This window comes from Ochotona princeps, chromosome 28 (assembly GCF_030435755.1).
Source record: "Ochotona princeps isolate mOchPri1 chromosome 28, mOchPri1.hap1, whole genome shotgun sequence".
Taxonomy (NCBI): Eukaryota; Metazoa; Chordata; class Mammalia; order Lagomorpha; family Ochotonidae; genus Ochotona; species Ochotona princeps.
This window is the reverse complement of record NC_080859.1, coordinates 6835397-6862419: the sequence shown is the minus strand read 5'-3', so window position 1 is coordinate 6862419 and position 27023 is coordinate 6835397. Positions and strand designations below refer to the sequence as shown.

The window sequence follows — 27023 nt, the reverse complement described above, 5'->3', positions numbered from 1 at the left end:
CACCAAGATCCCATGTGGACATGGGTTCATGTCCCAACTGCTCCAATTCCCATCCAGCTCCCTGCTTGTGGCCTGGGAAAGCAGTTGAGGACAGCCCAAAGCCTGGAGACCTGCACCTGCATGGGAGATCCATAGTAAACTCTAGGCTCTGGGCTTCAGATCAACTCAGCTCCTGCTGTTGTGGCCCCTTGGGGAGTGAACCAGCAGGTGGAAGATCTTTTTCTCTCCATCTCTCTGTAGATCCACCTTTCCAATAAAAATAAATATAAATCTTTCAAAGACCTTTACCCTTAAAAGAATACCAGGAGGTGGAGGACAAAGAGAGGGAGTATAGAGTAGAAAGGTCAGGAAGGAGTCCTCAGAAGTCACCAGCAGCATAGAGGAACAGGCAGGTGGGACAGTGTGTCCTCGGATAAGCCAGGGATGACGCCACTCAGGAAAAATTGTGCAGTAGGGTTTGTGACAAGGATAGGGAGAAGGAGTCTCCTAAACTCTATGCTTGAAGGACATGTTTTCCAAAGTTACTGACCAAATGGTTTTTAACTACTAAATCACCATTTTTGTCCCTTGCAGCTTCCCACGTATGCTAACGCTGCCATTCCAGTCCCGCCATCTGTGTGTCTTCGTTTTACCCTTTAAATCCCTTCATCATGTAGACAATTATAATCTTACACCCTCTTACACCTGGCGGAGACTTTTTTTAATCATGCCTCTGTAGCACATTTTAAGTGAATGTTGTCCATGTGAGACCTTTCCACAAGTATATTTAGAAATGCATCTATCTGAATAAGAAGGAAGTTTTATAAAATGTATCGATGCTTAGACTAGACCTGTTTTCTCATGTTTGTGCTTAAAATTTTCAGCTTTCCCACTTTGATAGGATGGGGGAGGTAAACCCAAGTTTATTTATACAACTGTGGGTTCAAAAGATATTTTAATGTTAGAATAGCTATAAGGGGAAAATAGCTGCCAAAAACATAATGAGAAACTAAACTGTTAAGAGAAAGATTTATTTATGTGCCTTAAGTTTTCTTCCCTGTCATCATATCTGGCATATTTATAGGGTTTTTTTTTTTTGCTAGCAAAGAAAAATTTTATGTAATTATCAGTGCAAGAAACAGAGCAAACGTAAAAGACAATTAGCAACATTCCCCTGTTAGCAGAACTCCCTTATGATTAAAATGAAATCAGAGTTCATGACTGTTCAATTTCCTAACTTCCCCTCCTCTGTCTCCCATCTCAGTGTCTTTCTGTGACTTGTAGTTTATACAGAATGAGCTAAGAGAGACACGGAAGATCTCGATGCAGCCCTTAAAAACTTCTGTGTAATGATACTGTAAAATCAACTGAAAATAAAAATAAATGGGTCAATTTCCCCCAAAAAGAATAACAGAAGAACTTTTTATTTTACCCCTTCCTTGCTTTCGTTTTCTACCATTTTGGATTCTTAGAATTTTAGCTAAATTTTCAGAAATTTCGGGGTTTTTTTATGAAACTTTTCTTCCAGGTGACATACCCAGAATGTCAGTAAAGAAAAACGTTAATTGGAGTTTTAAATCTGGGAGTTCCATCCTAAAAATACAATATAATGTTTTTTAAATTGGGACTGACATGATGGCATAACAGACTAATCCTCCACTAGCCAGCACCAACAGCACCCCTATATGGGTACCAGTTCATGTCCTGGCTGCTCCACTTCCTGATCTAACTTCCTACTTGTGGTCTAGGAAAGCAGCCAAGAATGACCCAAGTCCTTGGGTCTCTGCACCCATGTGGGAAACAAGGAAGAATCTCCTGGCTGCTAGCTTTGGACTAGCCCAGCTCTGGCTGTTATGTCCATTTGGGGCATGATCTAGCAGATGAAAGACGTCTCTCCATGTCACTAATTCCCTCTGTAACTCTGACTTTTCAAGTAAAAATCCATCAATCTTCAAAAACCTTAGTCAAGTTGAGATTGATTCCGTCTTTAAATATGAGGAGTTGGATACTTGAAAAACATCAATTAATGGCTCTTGGATGCATACCTAACCACAAGTTGGAAAACAAGTGATGCAGTCACTGATGCATGCATCCCCTTTGCCATTCGTGCTGACAGAATGTGCAGACGCATTCGGTTTTCTTTACTATAGGCCAGTTACCTTTGTCATTGGAGCGATACATGAAACCTGTTCCCGATGGTAGATAAGATGTACAGTCAGTGCCCTTGGGCTCTGAATCCAAACTGCTGCAAAGACTTCACACCACCACCTTCTTTTATAGGTCGTTTACTTATTTTCATTTGATTTGAGAGAAAGAGCTTCCACCTGCTAGCTCACCCTCAAAATGGCCATGACAGGACTGGAATAGGCAGAAGAAGAAGCCAGGAGCCCCGAAACTGGGTTTGGATCTCCCCCGTTGGGTCAGGGATCCAAGTATGTGAGCCGTCCTCTGCTGCTGCATGCTGTGTTCATGGGAAGCTAGACCAGGAGTGGAGAAATAAGAACTGGAACTAAGTGCTGAGTATGGAATGCTTAAGGCCCAGAAAGTGAGCTGCAGCCTCACTGCACTGCCCTCCCCGTCCTTATTTTCTTACTGTTATTTCTTAGTAGCTAGCTGCCTCCCCTCACAATATAGAACATATATTGAACTCATTTGTATGTCAATAAAATTGGGGTGTCTCATAGTAACACATCTAAGAACTGAATTATAGGGTATATCGTATATGCCAGGGGTGCCTACTGAAATGTTCCCCATGCTTACAAGTTAAATCATTCTTTCGTTAATCTTTAAATCACAAGGGAAAACATTTTTATTCAGAGAATAATTGGTTGAAATTACTAGTGATTGAAAAGATTGAAAAAGAAAACCAGAGGGGGAAATGGTGCACATTGTACTTTAAAGATTAAAAAAAAAATGCCAAAAACAAACAGGAGCCCGAGTACTAAGATGTGTGTTTCATCCATTTTGGTTTGATTTCTAGCAATTCAAAAACAATTTGAAAATGGTTGCCCTGCTAGGCAGTTGAATCGCGGTGGTGGTAGTGGGGCACTTGCTGGCTAGGAACTGCATGTAGCACGTGACAGCATGTTCATGTCAGCTCTGTCTGTCCTTTTACTGCCTGAGGGATAGTATCCCAGCTACCGCGTGCGTGGCCTCACGCTTTTATTTGACAGTAAATCCTGGAGAAGCCACCCTGACTCGCACGAATGAGATCCCTCTCCTTATTCAATCGCTGTAAGGGATGGACTCAACATTAGAGTTTGAGGTTTTTTTTTTTAAGTTCTAATTTGTGTACCTCCTTGTCTGTATCCAAAACAAACTTAAGAAAGCTGTGATGCTTTGTTTATCATATCGCAAAAACACTTTGCATATAGACAGTTGGCCTGGAAGGGCCTCTTAGCTCTGCGAAGGCATCTGGGCCCGTTCTGTCTGCTCTAAGCCACCTTGGGCTCTGCAAGCGCACCCGGTGTCTGAGACACTGAATTACTGAGAAACCAGCTCTAAAAATATTAGCAGTGTAAATAGACCACATAAACCAAAAGGTTTCTTCCCAACTGTAAGTTAAAAGACAAGTTGCTAATTGTTTGAAAAGCCATGTCCCTTGCAGTCTCACCCTGGCCCTACCATTCTCATTTGTTCGTTGAAGATGGAGCGCATTCAGGAATTATTACGGTGAGAGTTGATGATAAAAGTTCACATTCCGTTGTGCACTCATTGAAGACTGTTTGAAAACTTTATCGTTGCTTCTGAACATAATGGATCTGGCAAACATAAAATACCATAATTGAATTAAGTGAACATGAGTCAGAATTGCATCATGTGCAGTGTGTGTGTGCATTTCCCTGGAAATATGTTGGGACCATGGATAGGCACCAGGGAACCAGTCTCCGTGTTTGGAAATTTGACTTTTAATTCTAAATTGGAACCATTAAGCTTAAGAAATCGCTAGCATTTAACTAACATTTCAACAAATAGTAACTGTTTGGAAACTGTGGCGGAGACAGCCTCCTGCCTTCTGTCTTGCCGGATTGATTTGGAAGGCCCTGAGGGAGAAAATATTGGAGTGGGGAGGTAGAGCCGAAGCCATTGTGGAAAGGAAGACGTTGCACTCTTCCTGTTATGACAGGAAAACAGAGAGAAATGTGCTTCCTGAGCCGGGCACTTCCTGACCTTTACCTTACATCCATGTGGCCTGCGTCAAGCTGGTAAACGCGCCCCCCCCGCACCCGTCACCCCAGAACATGAGTGTGGCACGTTGGATTCTCCTTAGTGTCACAGTCTACGTTTCATGCAGTAAAGAGTGCAGAGAAACAGAGATCCTTGTGTTTCATGACCTGCACAGGTTGGATTGAGTGTATCACTCAGCTGGCTCGCAAACAAAGCTGACCAGAATGATAGCTATACAAAATCTAGAAGTCATATTGCTTTTTAGTCTTCTGTTTGTCACAGCCAGAACATTCCTAGGCTTAAAAAATAAGTAAAAATAATTAAAGAACATGGGGGGGGGCACTACAGAATTTCTCCAACTTCATGGATTTCATGATTTTTTCCATCATGTCTCTTCCTCACGTAGATGATGAGGGTCCCAGAAATCAGCAGTCACAGGTGTTCGAGCCCGGACTGTGTGCGGGTGCTCATAACCACTCCAGTGAATTAATGTGCATCCAGTTTATTTCATTGGGTTCCAACACATCAGTGCAATGCCCGAGAGTTCAAGTTTCATTTGTGATTTGGGGTGTTGACATAGGGTGAAGGGCTGATAAAAGTTCTAAACATGCCCTTCCCCCCACCACCACCACGGCCTCTTATTTTAATCCTTTCCTGATATTCAGGATTTTAGGAACTATTGCCGAAAAACCCTTTGGAAACGCTACTGTCTGTCAGGGAGGCAGCGCACGGCTTGCTCGAGGCTAATGAGGACAATGGTCCCCTGTGCCAGCGGACGCACTGCTGTGTCATCCTCGCCAAGGAGGCTCGAGGGTTGCAAGCACATGGTCGCCGGCTGCTGAAAGAGTCCCCTCGCTGTTCTCTAAAGGTCCTTTCATTTGCGATGGCAGCCCCCTCATTGTATAAAGGAGCACTTGTCCCCAGCACAAGTCCGCAGTGCCGCTGCTTCCTCCCACCGAGGGAAATCACCAAGCCCCCAGCTCGCCAGCCTGCCTAATGACAGACTGAATGAAATAAACTAAAGCACGAGAGGAAGACTTGAGAACAGTCATGCCTTTACTTACTGTCAGGAACAAGGGAGGGGGAAGAGCCCATTTCAGAGGGCCTGGCCCTTGTTTTCAATTAAAGATTGCCGTTCCAGACGCTTGACTCCAGTGCTAACCCTTTAAACACATAGGAAGAACTAGTGGCTTCTGGATTACAGAGCGCATTGTGTCTGGGGGCTGTCCGTCTTGTCACTCATTAGTCAGTCCGTTTCCTTAACTGGGAGGAAACAGATTATCCACACTGGCGTGGAGGAGCCTGAAGATACCTTCATTGACTAGGAGTTATTGCCAATGTGGCTATTTAGAGAAAACAAAACCCACGGAATTTCATAACTTCGACAGAATTCTCTGGTCCCTAGCACATTCTTGAACTAAAAAGAGGATCATTACTCACCCGAGTATAGGAAATAGGTACAAATTTCTCCACTCATTGAACAGACGAAGGCACCATGAAGATGAGGCCCAGGCTATGTTCTGATTGGTGGACACACAGTATTTGGTCGCTGTAGATAGCGTGATGGTGGGTTTCCTGAGTGCTGCTGTCCCCATGTTTAGGGCATTTTCTTACAAGGGCCAAAAAGGCTCCTCAATGAATGGGGCAGAAAATGTCTTCTGAGGCGGCTTTGTGGATGGGCCCGGAGCAAGCACTTGGGTCAGAGGTGGATCAGAACACCTCTTCCATTATACAGTAGTCAGACTAATTTCCCTGCCGCATAGGAAATGATACAGGCCTTGTCCTCCATTTTTAGAACGTGTTATTTACATTGCCTGTGTGTAAATCAGAGGCCCACCTTTTGGGAATGGTTGTAAGCAGACCTGTATTTGCCACCAACCAAAATGCTTCCCATTTTGTGAAATTTAAACAAACATCCATAAATAGAGAAGTCGTGTGTGCCCACTGGTGCCTGCATGTGGTTCGCTCCTGGCTTCAGGGGCAATGGGCTGAGTGTCTGATGGCAGAGCTAGCCGCAGAACTACACAAAAGTAGCTTTAGTGTATTGTCAGAACCTGGGGACCAACCTGCTCTCAATTTAGTGTCTGATTTTTTTTTACATTAACCTGCCAAGCTCTTCTGACATGGGTTCATGTGTCACACAGTACCCCACTTGTACTGCTCAGAGATGCTAGCCTTGCTGGATGAGGCCTTACAAGCAGCAATACCTGTGCATGGGCCCTCCAGCAGCTGGCTGGGTCTGTGCCATGCGGACCTTCATAGTTAGCTGAGAGACGGAAGTGGAGCTAATGGAGAGAAAGTCAAATTCTGTGAGAGAAAGTACTATTTCTAGCCCATCCTGGAGCTATTTTTGTGACCTTGAACGAAACAATCCTCATCTTTATTTATAATATTTACCCAAGAAGTCAGGATAGCACACTGTGCCAAAAAGCACCTGCAAGAAGAAGATGCAGTCAAGTGTGGCAAGATAACCCGTTGCACAATTGTTGAACTTCTCCCCAAAAAATTCACCAAACAAGTCAACTCTTATCTATACGTGGAGTTACAAGGAACATGATATGCTCCAATATTACCTACATACAACATTTAACCCAGTACAGTTTTTTTCTAGTTGACTTTTGGCAAATGCATATTTTTTTTAAAGAATTAAGGACAACTATTAGAAAAATTTCTTCTCTTGGTGGCAAGCTTTCTAGTCACTTGCACATGTGTAGACATTCATTATCAACTATGCATTTTGGAGAACCAAATAGTGCATCATTTATTCATCAATCAATACATCCTTTAGCAAATATTGTTCTTTGACTTCATTGCAAACTTGCAGAGGTGATGGTTGGAGCTTTGAAGGAAAGCCAGGGACCTAGCGAAGAGAGATGTCATCCAGACATCAGTGAGTGGCAGTAATGAGAGTGGACAGGGCCTGGAGAGCAGTTTCTGACCATGTGAAATGATGTTACTAAGCTTCGGCCATCAGGAAACTGAAACCTACCTTGTGTAGCATTTCACAGGCCGAACGTCACTCACATCTATATTGTGTCTCTCGTGCAATCCACACAAGGCCTCTTGACCACCTCTAGCTTGCAGGTGGAATTATCCAAGGACACAGAACCCCAAACTGGCAGAACTCAAACGCAATTTCCATTTGCCAGGTTTACCTTCTACACCTACATTTTCAGTAAAGATGTGTATCTACGGATATTTCACGAAGTTTGTGGTAACTGGAAGTAAAAGACAAGTTTATTTTGGTGCTGAAAAGCTTGAGATCCATGCAGGATTTTTTCCCATAATATGTATTTCCCATGAACTTTTTTGCAAACCCTTTATATCCTGCTGCTTTAAACGTATTTTAGTAATGTGAGTTTTCTATTAGCAATCTGAGCAGTGCGTTTTCTGTGATGATTTTCAACACATCATTTAAAGTCATCTGCTCAGATTCTTCCTGCGCTGTGGTGCCTTTCTAACTACAAAAAGATAGTCCATTTTATCTCTTGGTAGAAGTGATCACGCAATGTATTGGTAGAATTGAGGAACCAAATATGTGATGTTCTGTAGGGTGAGACTGCACATGTTATGTGCATGATTGTTTTGAGCCATTTTACCAATTGCATTTGTCTTCCCCCCAAAACTGCATACTGCCTAGGCATAGGATTGAAACATCTCCAAACTGCAGTAAATACTCTAAATTCTCTAGTCCTACTTCCTGCTTTGTTCAAGACTACCTTCTATGCATTGCTTAGGTCCAGGTCTTCTTAATTACATCCAGGAGTAAGGTGCTTCCAGCTCAGTGAGACTTGACCCCCTGTCGGAGCGTTCTCTTCCCTGATTTTTCCCTTTTTGAAACCTGGTGAAGATTTTCAAAAGAGTTTCCTAGTTTTACTTTATGGAACAAAATAGAGTGACCTGTGTAGCTCTTCTCAAGACCACAGCCCTTCGGACCTTGGCACGTGTTTAACTGTTCACATAAACTCTGCTTCGTAAGGGCTAAATGATCCAGATTTCCCTTAGTGGCTCCCAGGCAGCCTGCATCTCAGACATTACAGAGGCAGCTGGCCATCCTGTGCATACCTTGTTTCCTAAATGTCTTCTCTCAGAACTGAACACAGCGCCACGCATGGTTCCAAACCAGCGATAAGTAGGGAAGTTAGGGGTCACTGCAGAGCACTAAAACTCTAGATGCTTTTTTGAAATTCAGCAAGCAAATTTTGTTACCACGTGCCCTTATATCATTTCTTTTTAAAGCAGACTTTAAAATTACCTGTGTTGGGTTTCTCATGCTGTGTATGAGCCAGTTTCCTGAAGACTGTAGATGCGGCCGTGAACTTGGACCCTGCCATCTATTGGGTTAACACTGTTACCCAGATCTACATTACAGGTGGATCTGAGGAGCATTTGTCTGTCACATGCACATTGTCATTGAAACCAGGGGTGGGGAACCTTTTTTCTGCCAAGGGCCATTTGAATGTTTATAACATTGTTCATGGGTCACACTAAACTATCAACTTAAAATTTAACCTGTTATAAATTTATTGAATTTTGAGACCTCACCTGTGGTTACTCTGGCAGGGCCACACCAAGTGATTTTGTGGGTCATATGTGATCCATTGGTCAGATGATCCCCACCCCTGGAAAAGAAAATCTTCAGCAAGGTGCCATGCAGCTCAGTAACTCTTCTGTCCCAAGCAATGCGTCTGTCATTGGTTATAGTCAGGGTCAGGAGCGTCTAGTGCGCAGGCCACATAAAGCCGGCAAAGTCGTTTGGGCTGACCCTGCCAAGGTAACCACAGACAGGAATGAAAATTCAATAAATGTATAGGAAGATTTTTTTCAGTTGATAACTTTGGCCTGCAAACAATATTATAAATATCCGAATGACCTTTGGCAGAAATAAGGTTACCTACCCCTGCAACTTGAGCTTGAACAGATTTGAGCCCTATTAAGTGCACTTCTTTCCCCATATCTAAATCAGCTAAATTACACCAGCTAGTCTCAGCTAGGGAAAATTGTGCATACAGGGTTTTGCCAAATACATGTTCTTTCAAAACTATGAACACATCCTGAGATTCAGTGAATCTTTACTCAAGAAATATGTGATTCCAAACTGCAAACCTCCCCCTTTCTCTCTGTATCCTGTGATTGTAAAATTAAAACTTATCTTCAAATTTTTCCATCCTTCGTGATGAGTCATGCAGCCATGGAGTAAGAGCCACTTTTCTCTGAACTTCCTGCAGTCTTTTTTCCTTGAGTCTCTGAGCCTCTGTACATGTGTCCTCTTCCCCAGACATTCTCTGCCTTCTGGATAATAAATCCCAACACAGCATAATCACTTTCTCTCAAGATTTATTTATGGGGTCCAGTACTGTGGTTCACTGACTAAATCTTCACCTTGAAGCAATGTGATCCCATATGGGCACTGGTTTGTACCCCGGCTGCTCCACTTCCCACCCAGCTCCCTGTGTATGGCCTGGGAAAGTAGAGGAGGATGTCTCAAAACCTTGAGACCCTGCACCAGTGTGGGAAATCCAGAAGAAGCTCCTGCTTTAGACCAACTCAGCTCTGGCCTTTGTGGCAGATGGAAGATCTTTGTCTCTCCTTCGCTCCGTTAATCTGATCTGCCTTTAATAAAAATCTAATAAAAATATCTAATAAAAATCACTAATCTGCCAAACTTTTCAGTAAAATTAACAGACACTTGTAGGAAGGGGAATTCATACAAAGCAGAATCAGAACATGGGTTTGTTTGGGTGCATGCAATATTTAGGGGCAGATGTGCTGCAATGGGTTAAGTCCCCAATGGATTTTACTTGGTCAAATATTAGCTACTCCACTTCCCAACCAGCTTCTTGGTAATGCCTCCGGTGAGGCAACAAATGGTGGCACAAATGCCCGGGGCCCCTGCCGTCCATGCGGGAGACCTGGGTTTAGACTCTAGCTCCTGTTTCAGCCTGACGAGACCTAATTGTTGCTATTATTTGGAGAGTGAACCAAATGGATGAAAGGCATCGCTTTCATTCCTTCTGTCTCTTTATCTTTCTCTCCATCTGTGTTTCTCTTGCTGTGCATAATTTTTTTCATAAAACTAATTTTCCCCAAACGTTTTGAAGACCTCTCACGTGTGAGTCTAGAATCTCTTGCTTGGAGATTAAATTGTCCAAAATGCAAGTAAAAACAGAATATGGGGCCCGGTGGCGTGGCCTAGCGGCTAAAGTCCTCGCCTTGAACGCCCCGGGATCCCATATGGGCGCCGGTTCTAATCCCGGCAGCTCCACTTCCCATCCAGCTCCCTGCTTGTGGCCTGGGAAAAGCAGGAGAGGACGGCCCAAAGCTTTGGGACCCTGCACCCGCGTGGGAGACCCGGAAGAGGTTCCTGGTCCCGGCATCGGATCGGCGCAGTACCGGCCCGTTGCAGCTCACTTGGGGAGTGAAACATCGGATGGAAGATCTTCCTCTCTGTCTCTCCTCCTCTCTGTATATCCGGCTTTCCAATAACAATAAAATATTAAAAAAAAAAACAGAATATGATATTGAGAGACTCAGAGTTTAAGATGGAATATTTTCATTGCATAATGCACTGGCTCAACAAGCATTCATTTAGCATCCTCTGGACGGACACTGGGTGAGGCCCCAGTGGAAATCACTGGAGTGCTCCAAAGCCAGCAAGAGAGCCAGAGGCACAGACAGCCAGCCCTGCGATGGTGGGGCGCAGGAGAGGCGTGCAGTGCAGGAGCCCAGCAATGGGAGGAAGCGGTTTGACCTGAGTGTGACAGTGGAAGCTACAGTCAGGTCTTGCGGTCTGGTGGGAGCCTGCCAGTGGCCAGGTGGGAAGGGAGCAGGACAGCGGTCAGCATGTAACTATCATCATAGACGCGTGACCGGATGCCCTATCCCTCTTGGTCCTCAGTCTAGACAAAGACTTGTTCTGAAAACAGGAACTGAACATTCTCCCACCTTCAGATGAAACTATTATTGCACATTATTAGACGTGACTGAAAATAGAACTCTTAATAATCAAGAAACAAGTTCCATTCAATAATAAAGTTTTCTTTGTAAGCATTAAGGAGTCAAATGGGTTATTCAAACCATAAGGAAATGAGGCACACAAAGGAGTGATTTGCTGCACCTAGCGAGTGTCTGCCTGAGGAGTGCTCCGTGGCGCTGCCTAGCACACAGCTGATGCTCAGGAAGGATGGACTGCACTTACGTTTCTGTGAACAGATTTCTTTAATTTCCCTAGCATTGAACTAGCATGGCTTTCTTCAATTTGTAACCATACCTTGTGTGATCTCGAGCTACTGTTCAGTAAGATACATGCTGGCCGCCCTTGAGCTAGGATTTAAAATTCAGGATTGCTAGCAAAATTAAGCCTGGAACACCTGAATATAACATCATCATTACCTTTGCGGCTGTTGAGAGACTTGAGCGGTAATAAAAGTGGTCCGTGTTTACAGAGTAGTTTTGTTTTCCAAGCATACATCACACTTCTTTGATTCTGCAAACGAAATGTTGAACTGCGGTACTCAAGTGATATTGGTTCATTCTTCTCCTGCTGCACCTTGATTGACGTAAACACTGGAAAAGAGCATCTCTTCGCCTATCACAAAAACAGCTTTGTGTCTCACCTAAGGTTCCAAATATGCAATTGAAAGAGAAATATGGACTTGTCCCCATTACAGACTATTGTCAAGTTATGAAAAATGTAATCATTACAATACATTATTATATTTAAGTATAAAAGCCCTGAATTGCAATCTCTGTCATTGAGTGGCAGATTTTAAATGAAGAGTAATATCCCAGATCTCTTTGGAAAGCTTAATGCTTAAAAACAATTTCATCTAACTATGAACAATGAGGGAAACGCATTAGAAAATACATTTTGAGTATGCTATAAAGATTAGGAACATAATGCAGAATTAGATTTAGAGCAATTAAGAGTAGATTTTGAAGATACTTTCTTAAATGCTGTAATATAGTCATCATTTCAGTTTGCGGTTTTAATGAAAAGAAGCTGTATGCGCTGACTTTTTCTGACAAGTATTATTGAATAAGTATGCATTATCCAGCAGCCTATTTGGTTATACAAAAGTTAAGGAGCACCAAAAAGTAAACACAAATAGTGGCTTTAATGATATTTCTGTACCTCAATGTGCTTTGATGCTGGGTGTTGTAACGTGCTACATTCTGAGGTTTGGGTACAACAGAAACCATACTGTATTGAGACATTCCACCTACAGCCTGTGGTCATGAAGTCTGAATAAAAGTGGTTTTAGATATGTGAAAGTATTTTGGTTCAGGGCCTTGTGTATGGAACATATTTTATAGGCTATTTCAGCAAATAAAATACCAATAGGCAGATTCAGTTTAATAACTGAATTGCATCAAAAAGCAATATTAAATGACAATTTGCATAGATCTGATTAGTGGTCATGCATCTTTATTTCAAAAACGGTCCGTAATCCATCTTTAATATCAGAGCAGAGGGAAAAGACTCTCAAGTGCTATGGGTCTCAGATGTACAAAGAAAACGCCAGCTCTATTTTATCAGAAGTGCATCAGAAAGGCCACAATATGAAAGAGGAGGTTGGACATTGGCAACTATTGCCAAGAAGAGGTGCCCAGGGTGAAACATAAATAACACATCTGAGCAGATATCGACTGAGTCCGGTAGGCTGGTGAATTCCTCCAGGCTTTCTGTCCCCAAGGGTAAGTCTCGAGCACCGTGGGCTTTATCGGTCAGGAATGAAAGGATCCTCAAATAGCGGTACTTGGTAGATTCTTCAAGCCACGAGGACAGAAGCCTTGGGTTAGTTTTTTCTTTTCCTTCTGTTAACTTAGAAAGGGCTGAGAGCTGAGTTTGGGAGCACCTGCTCTAAGCACTGCCCTCGTTGCTCTCAGTGTGTTACTTCATGCAGTCCTCCCAGCAACCCGAACCGAAGATGTCATCTCCACTGTGAAGATGACAAAAAAGAAAAAAAAAAACTCCAAAAGTAGCTTGAATTTCTCATGACCATCAAATAGTGAAGCCAACATTCAAGGTCAGGGTTCCCAGGAGCCAAATTTCATGATTCTTTGCTTTCTTACATAGAAGAAAATTACAGTTCAGTAAAATGTACATTTATCTTTTAAAAATCATTATGTGAGTCGCTTAAAAAGTTTATGAGGAAAACTGTGGTAGAACTTTGTGTGCGATATAGCACATTCTCTTTCTGCATACCTTACATGATGGTTTCCCCATGAAGTTTTTTATATCCCATGCCCTGCCCGTGTATCTAGTATTATAGATACAAAGATTCTGAATGTTTCCAAGGGTAAATGGCATCAAACCTAGTTTACGAAACACTGCCTACAACAAATCAACCAAGAAGCAAAGGTTGCTGTCAGGAATGGAAAGCAGACAAGCCAGCTTTCTCAGCCTTCACTGTTACCATGCTTCACCTTCCCAATGTGCTGGACATTAAATTGTTATGGTCCAGGAATGACTTTCTTCCGAATACCTGTTGGAAAACACTGCACCATAAGCAAGAAGACACCGCAAAAAGTTTGTTGAAACTGAATTTTTCAAAGCTTATTTAGATTCAAAAAAATTAGAGATTCCGGCCTAGATTTCTTTCACAACATGCATTTTCCAAAACCTTTTTGAAGACTCCTTGTATGCATTATTTGCTTTCAAGCTTATTGTTTAATTCCATTTTCCCTAAACTTGTTGAAGTCTCCTGCTGTGGCCTGATATTCAGAACGGCAGGCTGGAGTGGCAAGCTGAAGTCTATAACCAAGAGGAAGGGAGATTCACCCACTTGCATTGGGTAGGAGAGGCAGGTGGGAAATTCACAGGACTTAGGAAGAAAGACAGCTTGGAGAGTGAGGATGGACAGCTTGGGTCAATCCCAGAGGGACTGAATGGAGGCAGGGCTAGCTGCTAGGACAGGAAACAGCCTGCCAGTCCGGAAGTGGAGTGATAAGGGTGTGAGTGACAGAGCCTACAGAGAGATAGTGAAGTGTGAACCTGAGAAATATTTTGAGGAAAGGAATTATGGGAGTTGGGAATAGATTAGATTAAAAGAAGAAAAAGAGATAGCTGTAATTTCTGGCCTGAGGGGTGGGGGCGGGAAGCAGATAAATAGAATAATGCAACCAAAACACTAGCAGTATTAGGGCTCAATTATTTCTCCAGATGTTAACTGGATTGCTGGAAAACCAAATGTGAGATTATTCAAGAACGCAGTCACATTCCTTTAAGTATTTTCAAGCAAATGGCATGAAACTAGATAATTTTAAGACTGATTTTAAGCACCAATCTAAAATACTGAGTAATGCTGGGTTGATAATGTTGTATTCAGGCTTCAGGGTTCAACAGATAATCTCCAAACATAGGAAGCATATTAAAGATGCTGAAATTGTTTTAAATCTTAAACTGCTCTAAGAAATGTGAAGTCAATCTCTGGTCACCTTTATTAAACTTATTTACATTGAATCTTACAGTTTTTGCAACAGGTTGGAAATCATGTATTTTCAAAATCTAAACAGAAATTAGTTTTAGGTTTATTTCTATTTGCCTTTCTTCCAAATGTGTTACTGCCCAGGGGCCCTGACAACTGCACACCATTGTTTTGCAAAGGAAAATTACTTTCTGTATTATCTATAAATACATATACATATGTGCGTGCATATATACGTGTGTGTATATATACACATATATATGTGTGTGTATCAAAACCTACCCATGCATGACTTTCTGTCTCGAAAAAACTTGCCTGCTGTTTTCTTTACCAGGTAACATTCACCAAGAGGAAGTTTGGGCTGATGAAGAAGGCATACGAGCTGAGCGTGCTCTGCGACTGCGAGATTGCACTCATCATCTTCAACAGCACCAACAAGCTGTTCCAGTACGCCAGCACGGACATGGACAAGGTGTTGCTCAAGTACACGGAGTACAATGAGCCGCATGAGAGTCGGACAAACTCAGACATCGTGGAGGTGAGGGCGACGCGCTGGCACCTGTCCCCTGCATGTGCCTGCCACTGTCTTTTCTTGGGATGCTCATCACCACCCACACACAGTCCCAGGGTTGTCACCCCAGAAACTCCTACACCTCTCTGTACCCCACACAACATAAAGGGCTGTGGGAACAGGGAAGGTATCACAGGCTGCCCTTGCTGTCATGCTACACAAGTGACCTTGTCCTTCCAGAATGATCCCTGCCACCAGAGTGGGGAACTATGTTCAGGAGACAGCTCACCACATTTTAGATGACTTCTCATGATTTTCTAACGTAGTTCAAAAAAACGTATTTTGAAATATGAGTTCACGTCAACCTTCCATTCCCAATTTTTCACTTTCTGTCTCTTCTTCTTAATTAATTCTTTGAAATATGTTCATGCTGGAAGAGTAATGGCAATCATTTTCCTAAAGATGTTTCTCCCCGACCCCCATCCCAAATTACATCATTTTCTATAGCAGTAAGAACTGTTGATGTATGTGGTAGCAGAAGCTAGGAGAAAATGAATCTAAACGTTTGCTCAGTGTTTTATCAAAATCACATTTAAAATGTTGATGATGACAAAGATAAATAAGCAGGGTAAAATTCAGAAACTATCTTAGATGGATGAACATTAGTAACATAACGTACATTTTGATTGGGACTTGCTAAAAACTTTAGGCAAATCCTCTCTTTCGGTGCCACTCTCTTGTTACATCCCACAGGCACAATGGCTGCTGAGCCCAAAAGGAGGAAGGGTGGTGAGAATGGTTCCCATTTGCCTGTTCTCCTTACCTTTTGTCCACCTGTCATGTCCTGGGTTATGTCAGTCATGTTTTCCCAGAATTAAAAGCAAGTTAATTATGTTTGGAAAGTATGTGCTCAGATTGAGTTTGCCAACGTTGGCATCCTTCTTTCCATTGCTTGCATGGTTACAGATTGTGAACAAGAAATCTAGCATGAACCCTGACCAGATGAATATGCCTCCCATATCCATCTCTTTGACCTGTCAGCAGTAGTCTGAGACTCAACACTCCTTCTTTGTTTGTATTTGGAAACTTTCCAGAAATGTTGAATGGATGGGTGGTTTCATTTTGCCTAACCAGACAAGCAAATAGTGTCAGAGAGAGAGAAGTAAACCACCTAGACCTAGTGTAGCATGTGCTTAAAATACCCTGTGTCATTTTAGTTTCTCATGGACCAATCATTGACATTCAGTGCTTATTCTGTTGTTGGATTTGTAGAGGGGCCATGAAACGTACCGGCTGCATATTGCACATAGTTCTTTATTCATATGCACATGTAAATTTGAAAAAACATGAACATGAAGGCGTACAAAACTAGGTGGCTGTCAACTCTTATAGGTGTTTTGTGTGTGTGTGTATGTGTGTACATGTGTGTACAAACGCTCCTACGTTTGAAGATCCAAAAGCAAAACAACTCTAAACAAAACCCTATATCATTATGAATAAAATCATCTGAATTCAAGTTGGAAGCTGGAAAACGTGCTGACTTTAAAATGGAATTTTTGAAAAAGGTGTTACTAGGATATTCATGGCCAGAGTTTTGCTGAGGAAGATCCTTTGTGACGTAAAGGTGACCTCAGATTGCCCATCCTGTAGCAGACTAGGGCGGATGGAGGTGTGTGCTCCGGACCCTTCCAAGGCCATGAGCAGAGCAGCCAGTGACGGCCAGAGACCCTACACCTGAATGCGTGGCTTGTACACGGTAGGCCTGCGTGGCAAGTTAGCACTCCTCTACTGATGAAGTCCTCACATCTTAAAAATGAAGGCTTGGACTTTAAAAGTCACCTCCGACACTATTATTTTTAAAAAGCAGTAATTTTAGGAAGGAAGGGAAATAGATTCTTTTTTCTTTCCTTTTGAATCAATAGTTTAAAAAAAATCTCTGTTTTTCTCAAAACTATCAGAAATTGTAGGTCAAACCTACATATTCAGTGGCTCTGTTCTATGGATGAATATGACTGCATGTGCTCAGCTCAGCCACATCTGCACACTCCCTTGAGCTGCGTGGTTTTCACACACTTTTCTGAAATCAGAGGTTGATCAAGAGAAAAGAAGGATGCCTCCCTCTGCTTGATAAAACTGTACATACATGGGTGTTTTCCAAAATACTGATGGTGGAAATCAACATGAGGGGTACCTGATGGAGAAGATGGGATTTGGGTGGAAAGCTGTGTGCATCCTAAGTTCCCCAGTGACTCCGTAGACCCGTGACACGCGGGAGCCTCTGTAGCCTAAAGACCTAGATCAAGCGGGGTCCATCAGAGAGTGCTGGCATTCACTCTCGGAACGGATCTAGCATAAAGCATAGTTTATTACTCCGGGGTAAAGTTTCAGATCCTATGTATTTTAATCTAATGGAACACATTTAACTTAGTAAGTTTAATGGGGAGCATAATATGTTTCATGAAGGGTCATTAGTTTTCTATTTTCCTCTTGGATCATTACCCCTCCCTTAACCTTCTAGAAACAGTTTACTCACAAGAAGAAGAAGAAAAAGAAAGGGGTGAAAGGAACAATATGATTTCCAGCACTTAGACAAAAATACAAATTTCTGGGCCATTCCAAAGTTGTGTTACAGGGTCACAGGAAACTGTGCAGCAGTGGGTGAAGAAGGCTCCTTCTTTTAGCAGCAAAGCTCTGCGTGATTATCATTTCTTTGCTCAATAATTAGCCCTGCTGCTACAATGGCACAAAGGCTTAACACACAGAAAGAGATAGTATTTTTTATTGTGGTATTATTATCCACTTTGAATTTCCGTTTAGATACAATATATAAATATGCCAGATTTCATACATGTGTTCAGTTTTAATCTATTGATTTAAAAAAAACTGCTGTATTAAAATCACTTCCTTTGAAGAAGTCCATCTTATTGGATTCAATGACAAGTATGCTGGAAGCTCATATAACGTGCTAGCTTGAAGACTGTTAGATTCCAGAGGGAACCTGATGGTTCTCATGAAACAGGCCCTTCGTGGCACCCAGCTGTCTGGCTGCAGCATCCCTGCAAGATGCTGCAGAGAATCCAGTTCCGTTGCTGGGAGACGTAGCTGGACATATCAGGACACCTGAAGGAGGCAGGTTCCCAAGGGCACCCTCCCACCATTGCTCGCCTAGCAGCCACTCAGCCAGCACCATCATGTTTGCCCACCCTTGCATGAGGGAGCCTAAATCAGAGAAGACAGGCTAACTTGCTAAAAACACAAACTTGGGGAAAGCTGATGTAGCTCAGTGGATTAAAAAAAATTTTTTTAATCCCACATGAGCATAAGTTAGAGTCCTGGCTGCTCCACTTCCAGTCCAGCTCCCTGCTCATGTTGTGGGAAAGCAGTGGAGATAGTGTTAGCACCAGCACCCCTACTATCCACATGGGAGACCTGCCTGGAGTTCCAGGCTCCTGGATTCAGCCTCCTCCAGCCCTGGCTAATGCAGCCGTATGAGGGGCAGTGAACCAGTGGAAGAAGATCTTTCTGTCTTTGCCTGTCTCTATTTTTTCTCTGTCTCTCTAATTCTGCCTTTCCAATAAATAAATAAATCTTTTTTTCAAATTCGAAATGTATATACTATGAGTTTTCAAAAAGCTCATGGAAAATGTGTATTTCAAAAAAACTAGACATGAATTTCAACATTTTTGGCACCAACACAAGCGTATTTTGCCTCTAAGATTTATTTTATTCTTATTTGAAGGTCAGAGTTGCAGGCAGTGAGACAGAGAGAGATCTGCCATGTGCTAGCTCATTGCCCAAATAGTCACAATGGCCAGAGCTGAACCAATCTGAAGCCAGGAGTCAGGAGCTTCCTCTGAGTCTCCCACATGGATACAGGGGCCCAAAGACTTGAGACATCCTCAGCATCATTGTCAGGTCATAAAGAGGGAGCTGTATTCTAAGTGAGGCAGCCAGGATACAAACCATTGCCCATATAGGATACCAGCGCTGTGGGCAGAGGCCTAGCTTCCATGCCAGGGCACCAGCATGGCTGTGAACTTTCTGAAATAACTCGTGCACAGACCTGCTGGGAAGCAGTCACGAGACAAAGGAGCAATAAACTCCTGAATGCCATACAGTCTGATGAGGCACAGGCCAGGGCTCATCCAGTCCACCTCCTCATATGCAGGTCGTGTGCCCTGGCAGACAGCTTCAGGGGGTCCTGCTGTGGCAGAATTCCCAGCCAGCATATGTTTTCTGACCGCAAAAGCCACATGGGAGTATCGCTCAGCACCAGACCAGGAAGGAAGCGCTGGGCTGCTGCGTGACTCAGGGATTCTGTGCAGTGGCTTCTGCAGCCGGCCAGTGATTAAGTAATGAAGGACAATGACACATGAGGTCCCTGCTACTCGCTGGGAGATGCATGGGTGCAGAGCTCTGTACCAGGATCAACCCTCGATTCCCAGATGCCTCAATAGAAGGAGGGGGACTGACTTTTATTTAGAAACAAACAAACAAAAATAAAACATTTTTTAAATCATACGTTTGGGAGACCTGGCATGACTTCCTGACTCCTGGCTAGGCCAGTCCTGACAGTGCAGTCTCTTTTCACAGCAAGTCTGACGACAGGAGGGAGCTGGACTGAAACATGTAGAGGGAGATATGTCAACCTATAGTGTTCAAAAATCAACACCAGTGTTAAGTTTTCAGTACCAGTTTGGAAGGGTGCATTTCAGAAGTGAAGAACAGGATAGCCATGTGAGTTTTAGACCTCTGGTACATCCTCATTCACTTTGAGACAGCATTAAAAAAAAAAAACTAAACATTTACTGTAAAACTAAAAGCACATCTTACTCTTCCACCAGTACCCAGCACCTGCTAGCTGTCCGGGCTGGCAGAGAACAGTAGCCATGGGGAGAAAGGCACCCATCAGGGTACTGCCTTGCCCCGTGAATTTGAAACCTGCAAGCAAAAAGATGAGAGGTCATTGGAGCCACATTTGGCCAGCATTTTGTCATATTAGTAGCAAATTAATTTCTTCAGGAAAGCAGATTGTTTTTCTTTATGAAGGAATTTAGAGCAATAATATCCTTGAGGTATTTTAAAATCTTCCTTGTGTGTACGATAAAACATAATTGTAGTACGAGAGTTTTTATTGCTGATGAGTCAGTAAGCAGGTTCTGTCCTTTGTTAAACAAAGAATGTAATCGTTTCTCAATGGGTATTTTGAAAGATAAGAACAAAGTATTAGTATAATGCTGAAAAATTTAAATGTTCAATATTGAGGTTTCCTGGAATGAGGAGGAAAACATGATTTTATGAAGCCAAAGTTTTTCATATTCTTCCTGAACTGTACTTTAAAAAAAATAGCTTTTGTTTTATTTGAAAAGCAGAGTGACAGAAACAGAGAGACAGGGAAGCTGAGATGCCCACTATCAATTCAGTGGCCCCCAATAGCCAGGGCTGGACTAGGCCAAACCCAGGAGACGAACTCCAGCTGGGTCTGCCATGTGTGTGCAGCAGCACCGGTACTTGGCTCATCTTCCGCTGCCTCCCAGACACGTTAGCAGAAAGCTGATTAGAAGCATCTAGCCACTGTGCTAGCGCTCAAATACGGGTGTGAATGTCCAAGTGATGGATTAAGCCACTGTGCCACAACCCCGACCCCCTTCCTGAACTTGAAATATTCATGGTGCTTAATATAGCTTTTAAAGGACTTTTGCTAACACCAAGAAGCCTTGTTTATATTTGCTCCCTAAAGTCTGAAAAAAAGCGAGTCTCACACATTTCAGTGTATTCATATTTCTCATGAGTATATCTCAGAGATTTTTATATGCCAAGTTTGAAGAGCCATTTCCCTTTGAAAATAGCATTCTTGCTTAATTTGCGTATGTTTTCTAAGCATGAAAAGCCGTTTCACATCTCATGTATTAAGAAAACAGTCATTGTTGAGCAAATAATGTTAGATTGCACAAGTTGTATGCATAAGGCAATAAAACTATGCTTCATCTCTTACTAGGCAGCTCTGGTGAGTCACTGGCCTAAATGCTAACAGTCAGCAGAATTATTTAATAATCATAGGAACTGAAAAACAATAGTGGGTTTCAAAATGCAGTCTCTGTGCCAATGATGTGACTTCTGCATGTACCCCCATCAACATTCTGTCATCATTGTCGCCCCACGCAGAGTTCTCTGAACCAGAGCAAAGCCCTCCTGTGGTCCCCCTCAACTTTCCCGTATCTTGTGGGGTGAAAGGGGAAAACGTGGAACCTGGCTCCAAGTCATTGTCCATTTGTATTGACAGTTACAGATTTCATGGCATTTAGGTTTGGCTTCTTTTTTTTTTTAACTCGTAGGAGAAACACAGAGAAAGCTGTGATCATTAATGGCATGTTTGAGCCAGAAGCCACCTTGCCAAACATTAGTTACCTTTCAAAGGTTTTCAGTAAGATCTGCAGGGGCAAAACACTTCCTTCTCCAGGCTTGAGGAATGAATATCTGTAAGGTGCAGAACTCAAAAGTGAGATTACAGAAACAATTATGAGTCTTATCCAAAGTCAAAATAGAAGGTGATGGCTCTTTTCACCCAAGGAGCATTTCTGTCTCTGTTTTTGCATTCCATTGATGATTTTTCTGCATTTTTTTTAAGAATGTGTTGGTTTGAGAGGCAAAGAAGGAGAACTTCCATCTCTTGGTTTGCTCCCCCATGCCTGCCCACCAATGACAGGAGCTCAGACTGCAGCCGTGCGTTTGAGAGGACCTGGGAATCTGCATTTCTGACAAGTTCCCAGGTGTTGCTGCGGCTGCTTTGTGAACCAAGTAGCGAGAATCTAAATTTGCAGTTAAACAATTGTGGCCTTCGGCATGACGTAGGAAAGTACATTCTGCAAATTGTGAATGTTTGTAGTTTTCCAGGATTAGAGGCATGCCGTAAATTAGAATTTATTAGATCATTCCATAAAATAGATTCTAAGAACACAAAATTAATGAAATTAGTCTTTGAAAGGCCATTGAATTAGATTTTTCTGGCTGTGTGGCACAAGAGGCCTGTTGATACTCAGATAAGTGACAGTACATCATGGCATCTCCTGGCCTGGCCCCTTCCTTTGTGAAAGCCTGTCTTTTAGTAGTGGCTGCTGGAACATGTATTGTAAAACATTCTAGAACATTCATTCCCAGGCTAGACTCACTAGGGAGCATAATGTAATTGGTTATCCAAGTTCAGACTCCTTGAGGAAGTTTGATGTGATTGGATAGCCAAGACCAGACTCAATGAGGAAGTTTAATGTGGGTGAACATCCAATTTCAGACTCAATGCCAAAGTGTGATGTGATTGGTTATTCCGTCATTCCTCAGATTCGTGTGCTGTGATTGGTTAGGGCTGTATGCCACAGACGAAGAGGGTCTGGCAGCTCTTTTATTCTACATTATCCTCAAGGTCAAATAATCCATAGGATATCCTGGGAAAACAAATTGAAAACTTATCATTTAAAGTATCGCAGGTTCTGCATATAAATACAGGTAGGGTACCTAGATTATATCATTGAAATTATATCCTGGTTTGCCCGTAGCTGTTTGGATTCTGAACTCATCTCAAAATCCTGGAGTGTAGTCTGTATTGTCCCCAAGTTTATCCACGGATAGAAGTTCTGATGCAAGAAGTTCTGAATCAGGAGAAACGATTCTCTGTCAATTATTTCTAAAGGTCATAGAGTTAATGACTAGCTGGGAGGTTAATTAGATCCTGAAATCCTCTTCATATCAATTAAATCTCTTATCTTTATGTTTTAGTAAATAAACTCTGGGTCTATTTAGAGCTACTGTTCTTGGGTAAAAAAAGCACACTGTAAACAATAAACTGTAGGGTTTTTTTCTCACATCTATAAAAAAACATAGTTACAAAAAGAACAGATATATGAATTAATAGAATTCTGCCACAGTTTCTGAATTAGTTGATTTTTCAAAATAGCATGCAAATTACTCCTGAGTCTTAAGCAACTGTCAACACAACACGATGACTTCAAGGAAACCATTTCGTACAGAAACTGAGGCCGGAAACTAAGAATGAACTCCGAATCTTGAACCAGCTCCACCCACCCTGAGTTTTCAGTCCCAGAAACCCTTTCCCTGTTGCAGAATGCACTTGATGTTGGGTTGATTTAGCATGTTATGCCGTGACGATTACAAAACTGGTCATCTCCGTATGATCTGCACTAAGTAGAGAGCTGCCATTAGCCTGCTTATAAATTAAGTCTGCTTATTAAATAGCCTCAATATAAACTGAGAAATAATTCCAGGTTCTAGGTCCGCATGTCAAGTGCCCCACAGCCACAGCCACAGCCACCTGTGCTGGTAGGTCCCCCCTAGAACTGCCCGCCATCAAGAAGCCCTCGCTTGGACAGTGAGCCGTGGAGCCCGGTGCTCTGGCGTGGTGGCTGGTGCTTGCAGCATGCAGAGGTGGCAGCAGGCGTCTGTGGTAGGCCACTGTGCCTCAGGACCCGCACGCCAGGGCAGAGAAACCCAATCAGGAAAGCTGAGTCACTGAGCCAGTGGCCACGCCAAAGAACAGAAGAGGCACTGAAATCAATGTGATTCTGGGGCTCAAGACCCGAGCCTTTAGAGAACCCTGAGTGTGAAGGTGCCCCCGGGGAAGGAGAGAAAATGAGGAGGGACAGGGAGACTGAGTAGCGAAGAAGCAAATCCAAGCCCGGGCAGCATGAGCTTTCCCAGCAGGAAAGAAAGGAGCGGGCAGACCGTGGCTGCTCATTTATTTCAGTTGGGTCTCTGTGGAATTTTATCTGCACCCAAACTTGATGATTGGTTCTCCTTAACTGTGGCCATTCTGCATCGAACTTCGTGTGGGGAAAGCCAAAGCCACATCTTGATTTTCCTAAGCAGTGTGGTCGAAACATTGTTGGGAGAGTGCGTCTTCTACATTTTGCTTTTGGGAAATAGAACAGGGAAAGTTCCACAAGTGTGAAGCGCAGATAAAGGAGAAAAATTGATTTCTAGTTTGTAAGCAGGAGCCAAAGTCTTACTGTCTAACCAGGAGCCCATTATGGAACCTTCCTGGCCTTCACGCTCCTCCCTGAGTGAGTGCTGTCTGTGCTGGGACAATTGCAGTTATAAAAGATGTCAGGGTCCATTTTAAACTGTTAAGTTATAAAAGCTGGTTTCAGTTTCAAAGTCAAGAGGAAAGTTCAAGGAATAAAAATGTTAACAAGAAGAGGGAAACAACAGATTTTTAAGTTGGAATTATGCAAGATTTATGCACTTACTTTTACTCTAGTAAGTACAACCTTTAATAGATAAATGTAGCATGGTTATACAAAAAATGGGGCTGTGCACAAATTAAGACGATCTAACAAAGCTCCATGGATTAATTTTTTTCTTTGCGATTAAGCCTTTATGAAGTATGTGAGTATTGCAGAAAGTTCTTGGAAACTGCAATTTTTTTAAAAAAATATTTTTCATTCCTCCCCTAAATAGAAATCTACTTGAGGCATCTTCAAAAAGTGTGTGAAAATTGTGTATTATACAAAAAAAAAAAACTGTGCATGGAGTTTGCGAATATTTTACACGAAAAATATTCCTAGCTTTTAATTTTGTGTATGAACTTATTGAAGTTCCTGGTATGTCCAAGGCACTGCCTGAGAGCCCTGGAAAATGCGGCACCTTTGAACTCATGCGCTGCCATGCGGGACTGCTGCTACCGTGTGACGTAAGCACGCACCGCATCTGTTCTGCGTTCTACAGATCCCAATGAACATGACGACCAGGTGCCAGGCGTTGTGCTAAGAACTGGCCTGAACCGTGTTAAATTCAGAAGAGAGAGAATTAAACCTGAAATCATCTTATGGTAGATAATGGGTGAAAATACGATCTTGAGTGATAAATAGACTCGATTAACAGGAAGTCCGTGTGGGAGTTCTTTCTTTCCCTTTAATACAAATAGGATGAAATAAGTATGATAGAAGCTACACATACTAAGCACACATGTTTATAGATGGCATCCAGACATGAAGTGTGTATATATACATATGTGCACACGTGTAACATGCAGGTAGCACTGTTTATTTTGCTTTCCCATTGGCGTTAGATATTTTAATACAGGCTTTCTTTACAAACAGATGATCATGATCTCTAGAGACATTCCATAGGATACAAACGCTGGGAACATGCAGTCAATATAATTGCCTTTATATTTGATAAAAGGTCCAACCTAAACTGGCATCCCACAGCCTGGATTTGGCTTTTCAGATGAGGTTTCTGCTCCCTCTAAAACTCTAAAACATGATACATCTGGCTGAAAGTCTGGAAAATTGTTCCACGCCTGCATAACATTCTTAGAACCTCATCGTTCTTCAACTTTTCTCGCAGTTTAATCACTGGAGAATGTTCTTTGTTTTCGTAGTCGCTGTTTCACATAGTAACAGCTTGTTGTATTTTGGTGTGTTTGCCAGAGGGTAGGTTTATTTTTAAAACCCTGAACTCTGAATTTTTCTTTATTTTTCCAAGATTGAAAGCAGCTGAAGTGCCTGGAGTTACAGGTTGAAGACTGCTTACAATGTGTGGAGGGAAGCATCTTCCCTCCTCCCTGTGTGAGTGTGTGTGTGTCCATGTCCATGTGTGTGTGTGTGTGTGTGTGTTTTTAATTTTTCCCTAACAAATGTCTTCTAACTGGCAGTTGTCTAAAAATAGAAAACTGCTTAACTAAAAATAGCCTGGCTCTCAGGCGTGCCAAGGAAAATGGAGAGGGATAGGCGGGGTATGGGAGGCTGAGTAATCCGGTTCTATTCATTCAGAGAAACCTTTGAGAATGCAGGCAAGGAGAAAATGCCCTCCAAAAACCGCAGGCCCCACTCTCTCTTCAGACTTCTAGGTGCCAATAAACATTTTAGCCCTAGGGCCCTGCCCACCCGCCTGCCCCCCCTTGCATAGGTTGTAAACATTTTCTGAAAGACAAGGCTTTGTTTCACACAGCCTGACACGCTGCCATAAAGGGCTAACTTTTCTCAGGTCTTGAACATTCCTAATTGTAAGATGTAATTTTCAAAGAACATCTTAAATGAAGGTATTGTAAAATAATGTACATCATGTAATAATTAAGGGAAACTCTGTTACAATAAAACCCGCAGACTACTTGCCATGAAACTCCCAACTTTAAAGGGTTTCACAGAAAGAAAATAACTCCTGTGACTCATGGCCGCTCCAGAGAGATAGAGAGAGAGAGAGAGAGAGAGAGAGAAGCTAGCTGACTCACTCGAGTTCAGCTACCTTAGATGCAAGAATTCTCCGGTCCCGTAGATGCAGCTCCTTTGAACACCAACATTTTCCAGCCTAGCAAGTTTTTACTTTTCATTTGGTTTAAATGATGTAGACACTACATTGATACACAGCATTTCCAAAGCCCAATGAATTAGGATTTTGAGACATGAAGTTCTGCATGGGCTGTTTTTGCAGTGGGAATGATGTTTTTCCTGCCCATTTTGCCTTGCCGAAGTTGTCTGAATAACCAGGTCAAACACAGCGAAAGCGTCTGGAGTGTGAGGCTGTTCACGGAGCAGGCGCATTGTTGGGCTCAGTTCCTGTAAAGCTGCTGGCGATAAGATGCTGCGGACAAAGGGCTGTAATTGATGGAAAGAGGCTTAAATCATTTCTGGAAGAATCAAGGTCCTTGTATCTGTGGCCATCGACTCTTCGGGTCTCCTTCCGTCTTGTAAAGCATTTGGTCGTGGTGCCTGTTGGCCCCTGCTGCTCTTTGTAACCGATGTAGACCACAAGTGATCCCTTCATGTGGCATACAGGGTGTAATTGTGTCTGCGTGGTGTATTAGTAATTACCAAGCTGAATTCCCATATTGTATCTTTACTGCAGGCATGGAAAAATAGGACACACAACCCTGCATAACCATTCTCAACCTAGATAGTGAGCCACTTAGAGCTGTGTGCCAGGCA

At 42.6% G+C, this 27023-nt stretch overlaps 1 protein-coding gene across 7 annotated transcripts in view; it reads left to right on the top strand.

The window, feature by feature from the left end:
* The window catches only part of MEF2C (myocyte enhancer factor 2C), a 159067-nt gene that overhangs the window by 73649 nt on the left and 58395 nt on the right, over positions 1–27023 (top strand). For all 7 annotated transcript variants that reach the window (XM_058656352.1, XM_058656354.1, XM_058656357.1 and 4 more), the window contains one exon: positions 14911–15114. In XM_058656352.1, the coding sequence (XP_058512335.1) occupies positions 14911–15114 (204 nt within the window). The remainder of the gene's footprint in view (positions 1–14910; positions 15115–27023) is intronic.